At 37.9% G+C, this 14,716-nt stretch overlaps 1 protein-coding gene across 4 annotated transcripts in view; it reads left to right on the top strand.

Moving 5' to 3' along the window:
• The window catches only part of FUT8 (fucosyltransferase 8), a 314,456-nt gene that overhangs the window by 223,529 nt on the left and 76,211 nt on the right, over positions 1-14,716 (top strand). For all 4 annotated transcript variants that reach the window (XM_060004386.1, XM_060004387.1, XM_060004385.1 and 1 more), the window contains one exon: positions 5,573-5,687. In XM_060004386.1, coding sequence (XP_059860369.1) covers positions 5,573-5,687 — 115 coding nt within the window. The remainder of the gene's footprint in view (positions 1-5,572; positions 5,688-14,716) is intronic.

The following is a 14,716-nucleotide window of genomic DNA, read 5'->3' as shown; positions in this document are numbered from 1 at the left end:
ACTTTTTCTTCCCTCTTTGTTTCCTGGTGCGTGAAGAGAGGGGATTAAGAGCACCACTTAAAGGAGCTCCAGAAACAGGCGCAAGCAGCGGCTATCAGCGTGGACCCCAGAGACGGGCATGAAACGCTAAAGCTGCTGCTGCCACCACCAAGAATCCTGTGTGGAAGCACAGTTCACTGTCCACACCTCCCCTCCTGGGAGCCTGTGCAGCCCGCCACTGCCAGGGTCCCGTGATCCAAAAAACAAGACCCGTATTATATGCTGTCTACAAGAGACCCACTTCAGACCTAGGGACACATACAGACTGAAAGTAAGGGGATGGAGAAAGATATTACATGCAAATGGAAATCAAAAGAAAGGGGAGTATAATTCTCATATCAGACAAAATAAACTTTAAAACAAATACTATTACAAGAGACAAAGAAGGACTCTACATAATGATCAAGGATACAATCCAAGAAGAAGATATAACAATTGTAAACATTTATGCACCCATCATAGGAGCACCTCAATACATAAGGCAAATACTAACAGCCGTAAAAGGGGAAATTGACAGTAACACAATCATCGTAGCAGACTTTAACACCCTACTTTCACCAATGGACAGACCATCCAAAATGAAAATAAATAAGGAAACACAAGCTTTAAATGACACATTAAACAAGATGGACTTAATTGATATTTATAGGACATTCCATCCTAAAACAGCACAATACACTTTCTTCTCAAGTGCTCATGGAATCTTCTCCGGGATAGATCATATCTTGGGTCACAAATCAAGCCTTGGTAAATTTAAGAAAATTGAAATTGTATCAAGTATCTTTTCAGACCATAATGCTATGAGACTAGATATCAATTGCAGGAAAAAATCTGTAACAAAATACAAACATATGGAGGCTAAACAATACACTACTTAATAACGAAGAAATCAAAGAGGAAATCAAAAAATACCTAGAAACAAATGACAATGAAAACACAATGACCCAAAACCTATGGGATGCAGCAAAAGCAGTTCTAAGAGTGAAGTTTAGAGCAATACAATCCTACATTAAGAAACAAGAAACATCTCAAATAAACCACCTAACCTTATACCTAAAGCAATTAGAGAAAGAAGAACAAAAAAAACCCAAAGTTAGCAGAAGGAAAGAAAGCATGAAAATCAGATGAGAAATAAATGAAAAAGAAATGAAAGGAAGGATAGCAAAGAACAATAAAACTGAAAGCTGATTCTTTGTGAAGATAAACAAAATTGATGAACCATTAGCCAGACTCATCAAGAAAAAAAGGGGGAAGACTCAAATCAATAGAATTAGAAATGAAAAAGGAGAAGTAACTACTGACTCTGCAGAAGTACAAAGGATCATGAGGGATTACTACAAGCAACTATATGCCAATAAAACGGACAACCGGGAAGAAATGGACAAATTCTTAGAAATGCGCAACCTTCCGAGACTGAACCAGGAAGAAATAGAATATATGAACAGACCAATCACAAGTAATGAAATTGAAACTGTGATTAAAAATCCTCCAACAAGCAAAAGCCCAGGACCAGATGGCTTCACAGGTGAATTCTATCAAACATTTAGAAAAGAGCTAACACCTATCCGTCTCAAACTCTTCCAGAATAAAGCAGAGAGAGGAACACTCCCAAACTCATTCTGTGAGGTCACCATCACCATGATACCAAAACCAGACAAAGATGTGACAAAGAAAGAAAACTACAGGCCAATATCACTGATGAACATAGATGCAAAAATCCTCAACAAACTACTAGCAAACAGAATCCAACAGCACATTAACAGGATCACACACCATGATCAAGTGGGGTTTATCCCAGGAATGCAAGGATTCTTCAATATACGCAAATCAATCAATGGGATACAACATATTAAGAAATTGAAGGAGATAAACCATATGATCATCTTAGTAGATGCAGAGAAAGCTTTTGACGAAATTCAACACCCATTTATGATAAAAACCCTCCAGAAAGTAGGCACAGAAGGAACTTACCTAAACATAATAAAGGCCATATATGACAAACCCACAGCCAACGTCATCCTCAATGGTGAAAAACTGAAACCATTTCCACTAAGATCAGGAACAAGACAAGGTTGCTCACTCTCACCACTATTACTCCACATAGTTTTGGAAGTTTTAACCACAGCAATCAGAGGAGAAAAAGAAATAAAGGGAATCCAAATTGGCAAAGAAGAAGTAAAGCTGTCACTGTTTGCAGTTGACATGATACTATACATAGAGAATCCTAGAGATGCTACCAGAAAACTACTAGAGCTCATTAGTGAATTTGGTAAAGTAGCAGGATACAAAATCAATGCACAGAAATCTCTTGCATTCCTATACACTAATGATGAAAAATCTGAAAGTGAAATTAAGGAGACACTCCCATTTACCACTGCAACAAAAAGAATAAAATATCTAGTAATAAACCTACCTAAGGAGACAAAAGACCTGTATGCAGAAAATTATAGGACACTGATTAAAGAAATTAAAGATGATACAAACAGATGGAGAGTTATACCATGTTCTTGGATTGGAAGAATCAACATTGTGAAAATGACTCTACCACCCAAAGCAATCTACAGATTCAATGCAATCCCTATCAAACTACCACTGGCATTTTTCACAGAACTAGAACAAAAAATTACACAATTTGGATGGAAACACAAAAGACCCCGAATAGCCAAAGCAATCTTGAGAAAGAAAACAGAGCTGGAGGAGTCAGGCTCCCTGACTTCAGACTATACTACAAAGCTACAGTAATCAAGACAGTATGGTACTGGCACAAAAACAGAAATATAGATCAATGGAACAGAATAGAAAGCCCAGAGATAAACCCACGCACATATGGTCACCTTATCTTTGATAAAGGAGGCAAGAATATACAGTGGAGAAAGGACAGCCTCTTCAATAAGTGGTGCTGGGAAAACTGGACAGCTACATGTAAAAGAATGAAATTAGAACACTCCCTAATACCATACACAAAGATAAACTCAAAATGGATTAAAGACCTAAATGTAAGGCCAGACACTATTAAACTCTTAGAGGAAAACATAAGCAGAACACTCTATGACATAAATCACAGCAATATCCTTTTTGACCCACCTCCTAGAGAAATGGAAATAAAAACAAAAATAAACAAATGGGACCTAATGAAACTTAAAAGCTTTTGCACAACAAAGGAAAGCATAAAGAACACGAAAAGACAACCCTCAGAATGGGAGAAAATATTTGCAAATGAAGCAACTGACAAAGGATTAATCTCCAATATTTACAAGCAGCTCATGCAGCTCAATATCAAAAAAACAAACAACCCAATCCAAAAATGGGCAGAAGACCTAAAAAGACATTTCTCCAAAGAAGATATACAGGTTGCCAACAAACACATGAAAGAATGCTCAACATCACTAATCATTAGAGAAATGCAAACCAAAACTACAGTGAGATATCATCTCACACCCGTCAGAATGGCATCATCAAAAAATCTACAAACAATAAATGCTGGAGAGGGTGTGGAGAAAAGGAAATCCTCTTGCACTGTTGGTGGGAATGTAATTGATACAGCCACTATGGAGAACAGTATGGAGGTTCCTTAAACAACTAAAAATGGAACTACCATATGACCCAGCAATCCCACTACTGGGCATATACCCTGAGAAAACCAGAGTTCAAAAAGAGTCATGTACCACAATGTTCATTGCAGCTCTATTTACAATAGCCAGGACATGGAAGGAACCTAAGTGTCCATCAACAGATGAATGGATAAAGAAGATGTGGCACATATATACAATGGAATATTACTCAGTCATAAAAAGAAACTAAATTGAGGTATTTGTAGTGAGGTGGATGGACCTAGAGTGTGTCATACAGAGGGAAGTAAGTCAAAGAGAAAAACAAATGCCATATGCTAACACATATATATGGAATCTAATAGAGAAAAAAAAAAAAGGTCATGAAGAACCTAAGGGCAAGACGGGAATAAAGATGCAGACCTACTAGAGAATGGACTTGAGGTTATGGGGATGGGGAAGGGTAAGCTGGGACAAAGTGAGAGAGTGGCATGGCCATATATACACTACGAAATGTGAAGTAGATAGCTAGTGGGAAGCAGCTGCATGGCACAGGGAGATCAGCTCGGTGCTTTGTGACCACCTAGAGGGGTGGGATAGGGAGGGCGGGAGGTAGGGAGATACAAGAGGGAAGAGATATGGGGATATATGTGTATGTATAACTGATTCACTTTGTTATAAAGCAGAAACTAACACACCATTGTAAAGCAATTATAGTCCAATAAAGATGTTTTAAAAAATAAATGAATGAATGAATAAATAAATAAAAAGAGGTAAGGGAGGCCATATTGTCTGGGGCCTTGTAGGTCAAATTAGTAACTTTGGGTTTGACTGATTGAGATGAAGAGTCAGTTCAATAAGAGCAAAGGAGTAACATCATTTGACTGATATTTTGACAGGATGTGGCTGCTACATTGAGGATAGACTGTAGACATTGGCAAGGGTGGAAGCAGGGAGACCTGTTCAGAGGTTACTGTAACAATTCAGGTGAGAAAAGTGGTGGCTCAGTTGGTAGCAATGCCAGTGGTGATACTTGTTCAGAGCTTGGCGAAATGTTTGCTGATGGGTTGGTAGGGAGCGTCAGAGAAAGAGAGGAGTCTTGCTTTTTACTTTTCTTTGTTGGTAAATGCAAGTCATAGCTTTTGTTTAATGTAATATAAATGAAACCATCTCCACCAGCAGTCAGTATACTGGGTATTTTAGTTTACTTTGCAGGAAATTGAGCATGTTGTAATTGAAACTACTACGCAGGATGGGAAAGTATCTTAACAATCATTTTATTAATTTAGAAGAAGAATTGTCAGATTATAGCCTCAGGACCAAATCTGGCTCATAGCCTGGTTTTGTGAATAAAGTTTTATTGGAAGACACGCACATTTTTTTTTTTTTTTTTACATCTTGTCTATGGCAGCTTTCCTGCTACAAAAGCAACAGAGGCCCACAAAGCGTAGAATATTTACTGTCTGGCCCTTTATTGAAAAAAGTTTGCTGACCCTTGGTTTCGACCGTTGTGTAAGAGTTGTGCCAAAATTTTCCTCTGATCTTTTTCCAAGTATGAAGAAGAAATTTAAGAGGGGACAGGAGGTGACAGTAGAGAGAACAAAAAGGTAATATTCAAATGCTGTCACCAATGTATTTCTCTCCCTTATGTTAGTCTACCTATTTCTTTGCTATGGGTATCCAATTTCCCCTGATCTCTGATGTGCTCTGTGTTGGGATATAAGTGCACTAATTGGCCTGGGGCGGGGGGGCGGGTCTGGGGAGTATGTTCTTCTCAACAGTAAAGATTTACTATAGGAATGAATCTCGGCTGCTAGAGACTACACTGTTGAATTTCACAGTCTTGATAGAAAATAAAAAATGAGTACCAGCATCAGTGTGAGCATCAATCTTTATGAAGAATTTGACTCTCTTCTTATGACTTTGTGTAATCCTGTGATGAAATACAAATAAGTTAGACCCACAATGTTGTTTGCTTTTTATAGGTCTATAATGACGGATTTATACTACCTCAGTCAAACAGATGGAGCAGGTGATTGGCGGGAAAAAGAGGCCAAAGATCTGACAGAGCTGGTCCAGCGGAGAATAACGTATCTTCAGGTAAGAAGGTTAGGTTAAGAAATTAACTTGAGTGAAAAAAAGGAGAATCATAATAAAACTAAAAGTAAGAGTTGCTGTTGGTTTTTAGTCTTCTTAGCCCTCACTTTTTGAAAGTATTTGTTCACTCATTTTACCTATTTATTCAAAAAGACTGTATGTTACTCCTTGAGTGGAATACAAAGATAGCTAAAAGAAGGTCCCTGCCCTAAAGGGGGCTACTTCTGACACACGGACATACAAAAACTACAGTGCAAAATAGGAAGTGCTGCATTTATGTGAGAGATTAGATGAAATGCTCATTGGAGGAACCTGTCAGGGATAGCTATGTGGAAAAGGTATTATTTGAACTGAGCTGTAAAGGATAATTAGGTAGGATTTACACACCCAGAAATGGAGAAGAGCATACTAGCTGGAGCATATGATGTAAGTAATGGTCCATACCTGGGAAAGAACAGTACAGGAACCCAATGAGAAATAGAATATTTTAGTTTGTCTGGAGTTTTGGTTGTGTGAAAAGGAGGGTTGGAAAAGGTAGGTTTGGGAGCCAGATTGCAGAGGTCCTTGGGTACAGGTTAAGCTTTATAGTGCATAAGCAGTAAATGGTTGCTGAACGATTTTATTTATTGTATAAACATCATTATAACAACAAATGGGAAATATAAATCAAGGGTAAACTCCAAGTCCCAGGCCCTTTAAAATATATTCTCTTCATTTTTTGTGTGTGTTCTCTTCTAGCTCTTATTAATATGCTTACCCAGTGTTACATATTTGTAAGGATAGTATTGATTTACTTTTAAATTTTGTTTTTTGCTTAATATGCCATAAGCTTTTTTCTATTTTGGAATCACAACCTGCTTTTGAAAGATTTTTATACATAAGAGTGGCATGATGAGAGTGCTGCTTTAGTGATATTAATCTGAAAAGTAGTATTTTGCTTGAACTGGATTCATTGTAAGAGACTAGAAGCAAGGAGAGCGTTTAGGATACGAGGACCATACTGAAGCTGAGAAATACTGAGGTGTGTGGCAGTTTGCATTGGAAGTGAAGAGACAAATTTGAGAGAGTTTGGGAAGATCAAATTGATAGGCCTATACAAGTAGCTGAAGGAGCTGGAATGAATGGGGTAATGTGTCATTAACTGAAAAGAAACTTAAATCAGGGGAAAACAATGTATTAGTAAATAGAATTTAATACTCCAAATGCTTGAAGTTGAAATGATCGTGCTCATCCTTTTCTAGTACTATTGATGGTATATATACTTTCTGTGTATAATCACTCTGTTTTCCTTTTAAGGTTAAGGTGCTTTATAAAAGCAAAATAATAGCCAGTGACTTTATTCTGTATATTTTAAGATGCACATTTTCCTATACTTAAATAGGAAAAAGCAGAAAATCAGGTGTTTCAAGAGTTCGTTAAAAATGAAACTGATCTTGACATGATTTCTTGGTCTAATACCCCCATGGCCATTCATCAGAGGTGTCTGTAGAATGAGAAACATTTGCCTCCTGTAGGGAAGAGGTAATTATCTCCTATCAACTAGAACCTCATTCAATGAACTGTAAACAGCTGGTGGCTCAGAACTATCATCCTCATTTGAAATGGAAATAACTCTGGTTTCTGAGTTTCTTCCATTTCCACATATTCATTAAATTTTCACACCACAAAAGTTATATTTAAACTATGATTTGGCCATAGTTTAGCACCACCCCCAACCTGCCAGTAACAAGTACCTGCCACTTGCTTTAGTTTCTTTTTTCCTCTTGGTTTTTGAGTGGCCAAGTGTTTTCACCAGTAGTGTGAATTTCATCTTCTATGTGCTGATTTCTGTGGTTCTGTTTTAGAGAATTTCACTTGTAAATCATGCTAATGATTTAAAACTATATTGGCTTTTTAAATCTTTCAGACTTACAGTAAAACATTGTTTCACATGGACCTTAACTTCAGTTTCAAATATTAATTAAGAAATGCTTACTTTCATGCTTTTCTTTTTTTATATTGGAAAAGAAAATGCAATTTTTAATATTAAAGGAGATGGGGAAAATCTCAATAGGAAAAGCCATATTTTAGAAAAATATTTTTCTTTAAATATTCAATGTATTTACAATCATTTTTTCCATTTTTGAGGTTAAGAACTGTATTTGTAACGTATGATTTTTCAGAGATTAAAGATGCCAGTCACTCTTCAACTTCTCTGGTTGGAGGTGAATAAGGGTCCTTTCACCCATTCCAACAAAATTAAAAATACGTATTTGTAAGGAATGCTTTCTGACTTGAATTTTTATTCCTTTAAAAAGAATGATTTGTCACTGGTTTAACTAATTGGATTAGAGAGTTTAATCAGAAGAGTTGAGCTATTTATACAGATTTTTTTAGAGTGATTACATTTTTCCATTGCATGTTTTATTGATATTCAAATCTACTGGTGTTTCCATACCTTTACTTTAAGTGAAATACTACTGTAAAAAGACTATTTAAGCAACTTGGATTCTGAAAGACTTCAACGGGGCTTAGAAAATAAATAGTATACTAGGAAATAAAGCTAAAAAGGGGGATAAAGGAGAAAATCTTTGACTTTTGGTACCTGTATTCAAAATAAAAATAAGCACTTCATGTAACTTATTGATGGAGATTTTAGAAGGCTCTCCTTATTTAGCCATCAGCCAGCTGTTATATAAAGATGGTAATAATTTGTATCTAAGTAGAAAATAATAGGGAAAAGATATAATAAAAGCAAATATTTTTAACATTTTTAATCTCTTTGGGAGATTTTAGTCATTTACATACCTTATTGTATTCTTGATAAATAATTCAGATAATTTTATAATTTACTTTCAGTTGGTTTGTATAGTTGAAAACATTTTCAGTTTTACTAGATTTTTACTTATACTCATGAAACTTATTGTCACTTCTCATTATCACCCACAAGCATTTTTTAGAAATGCTGATTTGTTTAAGGTATAATGCAAGACCTAGTACAAAGAAAAAAGCCTAGATTAAACCCTTGTCGCCTGCTATATAAAAATTAATTAATTAATTAATTAAATTTTAAAAAAAGAAGCTTGATTTCCAGAAGTGGGGAGGAAAAAAATCCCTTGTCTTGATCCATAATAAGCGTCCTTTAAATCTAAGCCTCTCTTTCTGCGGTTATCCAGTCCTTTGAATTGAGCAAATATCATTATGTCTCATGAAAATCCTGCTTGATTTACAATCATATAGTACAGTTAAGTTTGGTCTCAATTTTAGATTTCCATTCATTTATTATCACATACCTTGGTTTTACTTGGGAGAAGCAATTTCACAAGATACTGGAAAATAAAAAGGAACTAGGGCAACTGGACTTCAGTGGGACAAAGTTCTGTGGTTGTCTTAAGATTATTTTCTCTTCAGAGTTGAAGGCCCTATGGCATGGTATAAAAAGACTAAAATGAGTAAAAGATTATAATAATCTTACTGAAGACAACCCCAGGTATACTATTAGGCTCAAGTAGAATGGACCAAGTAATTCTCTTAAGGTCTTAATCTTTTATATGTTTATTTGAAAAGTTCTTCAACCATAAAGTGAACATGAAATACTGTTAAGTCTAAATAGACCACAAAAAGGATACTTGTTCTTATATGAGAGCTGAACCAAGCAGGTCAAGTGGCACCTTGTTTGACCTCAGCTGAGAACTTGTGCTTCAGGAGGCTCCCAGTTTTCACTGTATTGCACATGTTCACAAGTGACCTGAAAGCACCTCAAGTATTGATTTTGAGGTTGCAAATAAATTTTAGCTAGTGGGCAATTTTGGAATCCACGGATAGTGAGGATCAACTATTTATAATGAAAAACATCCCAACAAATTATAGATTTTATGAAGTTGACAAATACCACAAACACAAAACTCCAGAAGAATAAAAATTTTTGTTAACTGCCTGACACTATAATATTGTTTCCCCACATTTCTTGGCTGCGTACTCTTTGATTACAATTTGTAATATTTTCTATAAGGTGAATTGACAGTGATTTTGTAATATTTTTTATAAAGAAAAAGGGAAGATTAAATCAGATTTTTCTCTAGCATGGTTGATCAAAAAAGTTTTTTTAATTATTAATATTTGTGATACATAACATTTGCAACTTCACATACAGACATACGTTGTGTTTATAGTACTGCTATAAGCTTGTGCCCTGCATACAAAGGAATTCATATAAATTCTGTTTCATGTGATTCTCATCAAAAAAAGTATGCGACATATAATTGTTTTATGCTGCATTTTAAATCGTATACGCTACATTTTTGAGGTTATTAATGAGAGAAGAAAACTTTTGTGTGGACTAGGCATCACTGAGAACTGACTCCACTTCTCTTATTACCTGATACTTCTCATCCTGGGCACCAATGGGGCACGTTCACATCATAGTGCAACCTCTTGCCCTGTACCTATGTTTATGTCACAAAAATAACTGTGCACAAAAGCAACCGTGAACCACATACATGTGTCCCTCTAAATCTAAACTAAGTGAATCCCCAGCTTAATTTTCCCATAAGAGGACCCCAGAAATGTTGAAGGCCACTTCATTTCCACCCAATACCGACACCAACACTGGGGAAGTGAAGTGGAGGGGAGGGAGTTTCAAGTGGAAAGAGACATCTATTTTAACTCATTGTAGACAAATTTTGCAAATTTTGACCAGGTGAACACGCTACACAAGTCCCCCTCCTCCCAGGGCCTTTGAAGGGACCTGTGTAAATGAGCGTCCCTGAAGCATACTGTTACCGAGTCCAAGCTCGCTCTGCTCACTGCACGACAGACAAGTGAGCCAGAGACAAGGAATACGACTTTATTCGGAAAGCCAGAAGACCGAGAAGATGGCAGACTAGTGTCTCCGGAAAACTATCTTATTGGAGTCTGGTTGCCAGTTTCTTTTATAGAATCAGAGAGGTAGATGCGGTGAGGAAGTAAAGTAAAAGGGCCATTTGTGGGCTTCCCTGGTGGCGCAGTGGTTGAGAGTCCGCCTGCCAATGCAGGGGATGCGTGTTCATGCCCCGGTCTGGGAAGATCACACATGACGCGGAGCAGCTGGCCGCTGAGTCATGGCCAGCGTGAGTCATGGCCAGTCAGCGTGAGTCATGGCCGCTGAGCCTGCGCATCTGGAGCCTATGCGCCTTAACGGGAGAGGCCACAACAGTGAGAGGCCCGTGTACCAAAAAAAAAAAAAAAAAAAAAAGGCCCATTTGTCTTGCAAAACATCTCCTGACCAGCCTCGGTGAGGGGATGTGTTAGTTTCCTCTTTCTTGCAGCCATTCACAGGTGGACAGGGTCAGATTGTCTCCCTGTGAGTTGAACAGCAGAGGGGCAGTGTTCCCTGAGGCAGCCCATTTTGTATTATTATAATAACAAAAGCAATGAAAAGCAAAGGTTAAAGTCAAAGAAACAGATCTAACAGAGTCCTTTTAGCTCTTTCCTGTTACAATACATCTCAGTAAATCCACTCTGCCCACAAGAAAGCTCTTCTCATTGAAGTAGGAGGGAACCTGAAGTCCCTTTAGGGGGTTCTCAGTCCTGCTCCAGAGACATAAGATTACCCAAGAACACTAACGGTAAGAAGCCTGAAATAGAGAAAGACATTGCAAAATTAGATGAAAAGTGATAGATGCTGACTGTTAAGATTGGGTGGGTTCTGTCTCAAGTACATAGATACAATAAAGACTACGTTGCCTCCAGTTAAAATTTTGCTTTAATTTGATATTGGAACAGCAGCTTTCCATTAAAGAGTGCTAACCTCTGACTAGGACTTTCACTTTCACTCTCCAGCACTCCCTGGAGTATGCAGCACTTTCTCAAATTGACCATCTTATAATTATCAGCCTCTGTTAACTGACTGCCTACAACTTTTGCGAAAGGCAGCTATGCTGTAGGTGTGAGTCCTGGTTACCGTAGACCAAAACTGAGTGGCCTATCCCCTGACTTTTTCTGTCTGTTCAGTGCGCCTCACTACACCTTCTGCTCCCTGCCCGTAATTGCTTAGCTCAGGGTAGAGTATTGACTAAGGATCGAAGATCAAATAAATCATAAGTAGGGCTCAGTGATATCATAAAAGCATACAATTACATGTCTGTGCGATTAATTATAATATATATAGATACGCTCTGATCCTAGAAAATGGGCATGATAGTTCTCACACATCCATTATGGTACTGTGATAGCCTTTCTAAAAGAGCTTGGATGTTTGAGTGCTTGGATGTCTTATGTGGAATGCGATCATAAATCTGACCTACCTAAACCAAAAATGCCAGTTGTGATAAATATCAGGGGGTGGGGTATGTGACTTGCATAGCTCACATCACTTCAAAAACCCATCTGAGAAAGGTTTGCACTGATTCTTGTTTCTCTATGGAAAATTGAGTCATTCAAGTCATTACGTTGGTGTTATACTGGGCTCAAGGTTTGGGTCAGGCATTTTGAAAATAGATGGTGAAACATCCAGATATCTCAAGGTCTCATTAAAGACCTTAAATTGGGAAGGCGAAAGGGAGCAGATATTTCTTCTTGTTCTTCTGGTGCATTAAAGGAAGTTATGAGAATGAAGAATGTTTGCAAGCTGCCATTTCTAAGCACTTTCTGTATTGCTAGGTATTATGCAAAGTAACTCTCATGAGGCAGGTGTTGTTTTATACTCAGTAAGCAGAATAAATTGAGGATTAGAGAGGTTTGTATAACTTGCCTAGTAAATGGCAGAGGGAAAAGGAAGAGTCTTAACTCCAAGTCTTTATATTCACCATTTAAGAAGTAGTTTGAAGAGCCAGTGTTTGTTTTTTCTTGGTGGTTTGTTGAAGGTGACTGACTGGGTATAAGCTTCAGGGCTGCTTGTAATATTGGCCCGGGAAGCCACATCCTCTTTTGCATTTACCCATCACTAGCAAATGGGACCTTGCTACAGAAACCTTGACAATTAGGTTTCTCATGTACTTAGTTAATAAATGTTTTGTGCTGGTCTCAGCCTATTAGAAAGCAGTGTTGTGGTTGGACTGGCCCTTGTGGTTCTTACTATGATTGCAAGACACCCATTAGCAATAATCATCAGGAAACTGAAATAAAGGTTTATTACTTACACGACCTGGGAATTACATAGCACACCTGGAGCCACACAGCCAGGTTGTGTGTGTGTGTGTGTGTGTGTGTGTGTGTGTGGAGAGAGAGAACGTGTGGGCTTGGGGTTCTGATTTTTAGGGCCTTCAGGAGTTCACTCTTTATTGGCAAATATAAAACAAAAGAGCAGGAATTTAGAGCAAGGGGAAGGGAAAAAACAAGTGGCCCAAATGGTCAGTTACTGAAATCAACCGAGATCTCTAAAACAAAGGAGCCTCAGTGTGGTGGTGGTGGGGGGGCGGGCACTGTGGGTCTTTAGCTAGTCCTGAGGCTGGACTGTATTAATTGGAAATACCCCTCTTTGAATTGGATGCTTTGGCAATCAAAGCTGAAGACAGGTACTTGCCTTTTATGGAAAGAAAAGCTAACTGTCAGGGTTTACATTAAAATAGAGGAAAGTGAGGTATAACTTTTAAATAGCTAAATGAGTAGGACCATAAAATGTGAAGTTTCCAGACATGGATTCTGCCTGGTGTGTGTGTGTGTGTGTGTGTGTGTGTGTGTGTGTGTGTGTGTGTGTGTGTGTGTGTGTGTGTGTGTGTGTGTGTGTGTGTGTGTGTGTGTGTGTGTGTGTTTTCCACTTAAGATGATTGTCTTCGTCATTATCATTATAAGAGATTACCAGTTGTGCAATACACAGAAATTTGCAAAAGTCAGTAGAGAATATAAATTTCTTTTTTCAGGAATGAACAAATCTGAAGAAAATAGGAGGTTGGTAATATGGAAATCCTATGGAAAGTGTCATTATTGTCTTTAATCGTAACAGTTGTCATGAGAGGTGGTTTTCTCTCTGGATTATAAAAAGTTTAACTCAGTTGTGGTAGAATATAGAATTATGTGCTAAGTAGATTAAAACTCAGAGGTGTGAGTAGAAAGCCTGATTATTTCACAGAAGAAATTAAACATATCCTGACCTGCCTATTATATCTATCATGCATCTTTCTTTCCAGCTGGTAAAAAATGAATATCAGTTGTTCCCATCCAGTTTTCAGTTTTGTTCTATATGTAGTAGAACAAATCCTTTAATATTCCAAGTATATTTATGGACTAGTGTTACCAAACCAAACTTGGGTCTGCTCACCTGACACACAGCAAAGCCAAACTAGTGACGCTGGGTTGTGGTGAAAGAAAGTACAGCATTTATTGCAGGGTGCCAAGCAGTGTGTGAATGGGTAGCTCGTGCTCAAAAAACCTGAACCCTCCAATGGCTTTCTGGGGAGGGTTTTTAAAGGCAACATTTGGGGTGATGGTTGCAGCTTGTGGACTTTCTTGTGATTGGTTGGTGGTGAGGTTTCAGGAATCTCAATCATCTGTCTTCCTGGTTCCAACTAGTCTGGAGTCTGTGTGCTTGTGGTCACCATCTACCACCTAGGTGAGGGTCTTAGTTTTTGCAGAACAACTCAAAGGTATGCGTCAGATTGTTATGTGTATATCCCTTCAGGAGGAACTATGGCTGTGTTTTACAATCATTACTTTTCTTGCTGCTTTGTTTCTGCTTTCCCTCACTTCCCTAATTAGTAACTGTTTTGAGTCTGCTCTTTGGAACTCGGAAGACCTAGGAGACTAAAACCTTTTTATACAAACAAGAAATGGGGGACAAAGAGGGTTGTTAGTACTGGGGAGGGCCCCACAGGGTCCTGCTCAGTTTCAGTTCCCCTTTTCTTTGATACTCCTCAATCCTGAGGGGCAACATGGGCAGAACAAAAAAGGAATACAGTTTTGGACAGAGAAGTTAATCATGCATTTGGCGGGGGAACTTGGTTTCAAGGGAACTCAGTTTCACTAGGTAAAACTAGTCGTCAGAAAGATGAGTCTAGATTTTAGCAGCTCACACATCAGGAAAAGAATGCTGCTTGTTTAAATAGAAAGTAATGTGGGCATTGGAGAATCTCCTTCGG

This window comes from Delphinus delphis, chromosome 2 (assembly GCF_949987515.2).
Source record: "Delphinus delphis chromosome 2, mDelDel1.2, whole genome shotgun sequence".
Classification (NCBI taxonomy): Eukaryota; Metazoa; Chordata; class Mammalia; order Artiodactyla; family Delphinidae; genus Delphinus; species Delphinus delphis.
Note: the sequence above shows the minus strand (reverse complement) of the source record. Positions and strands in the feature narration are given on the sequence as shown.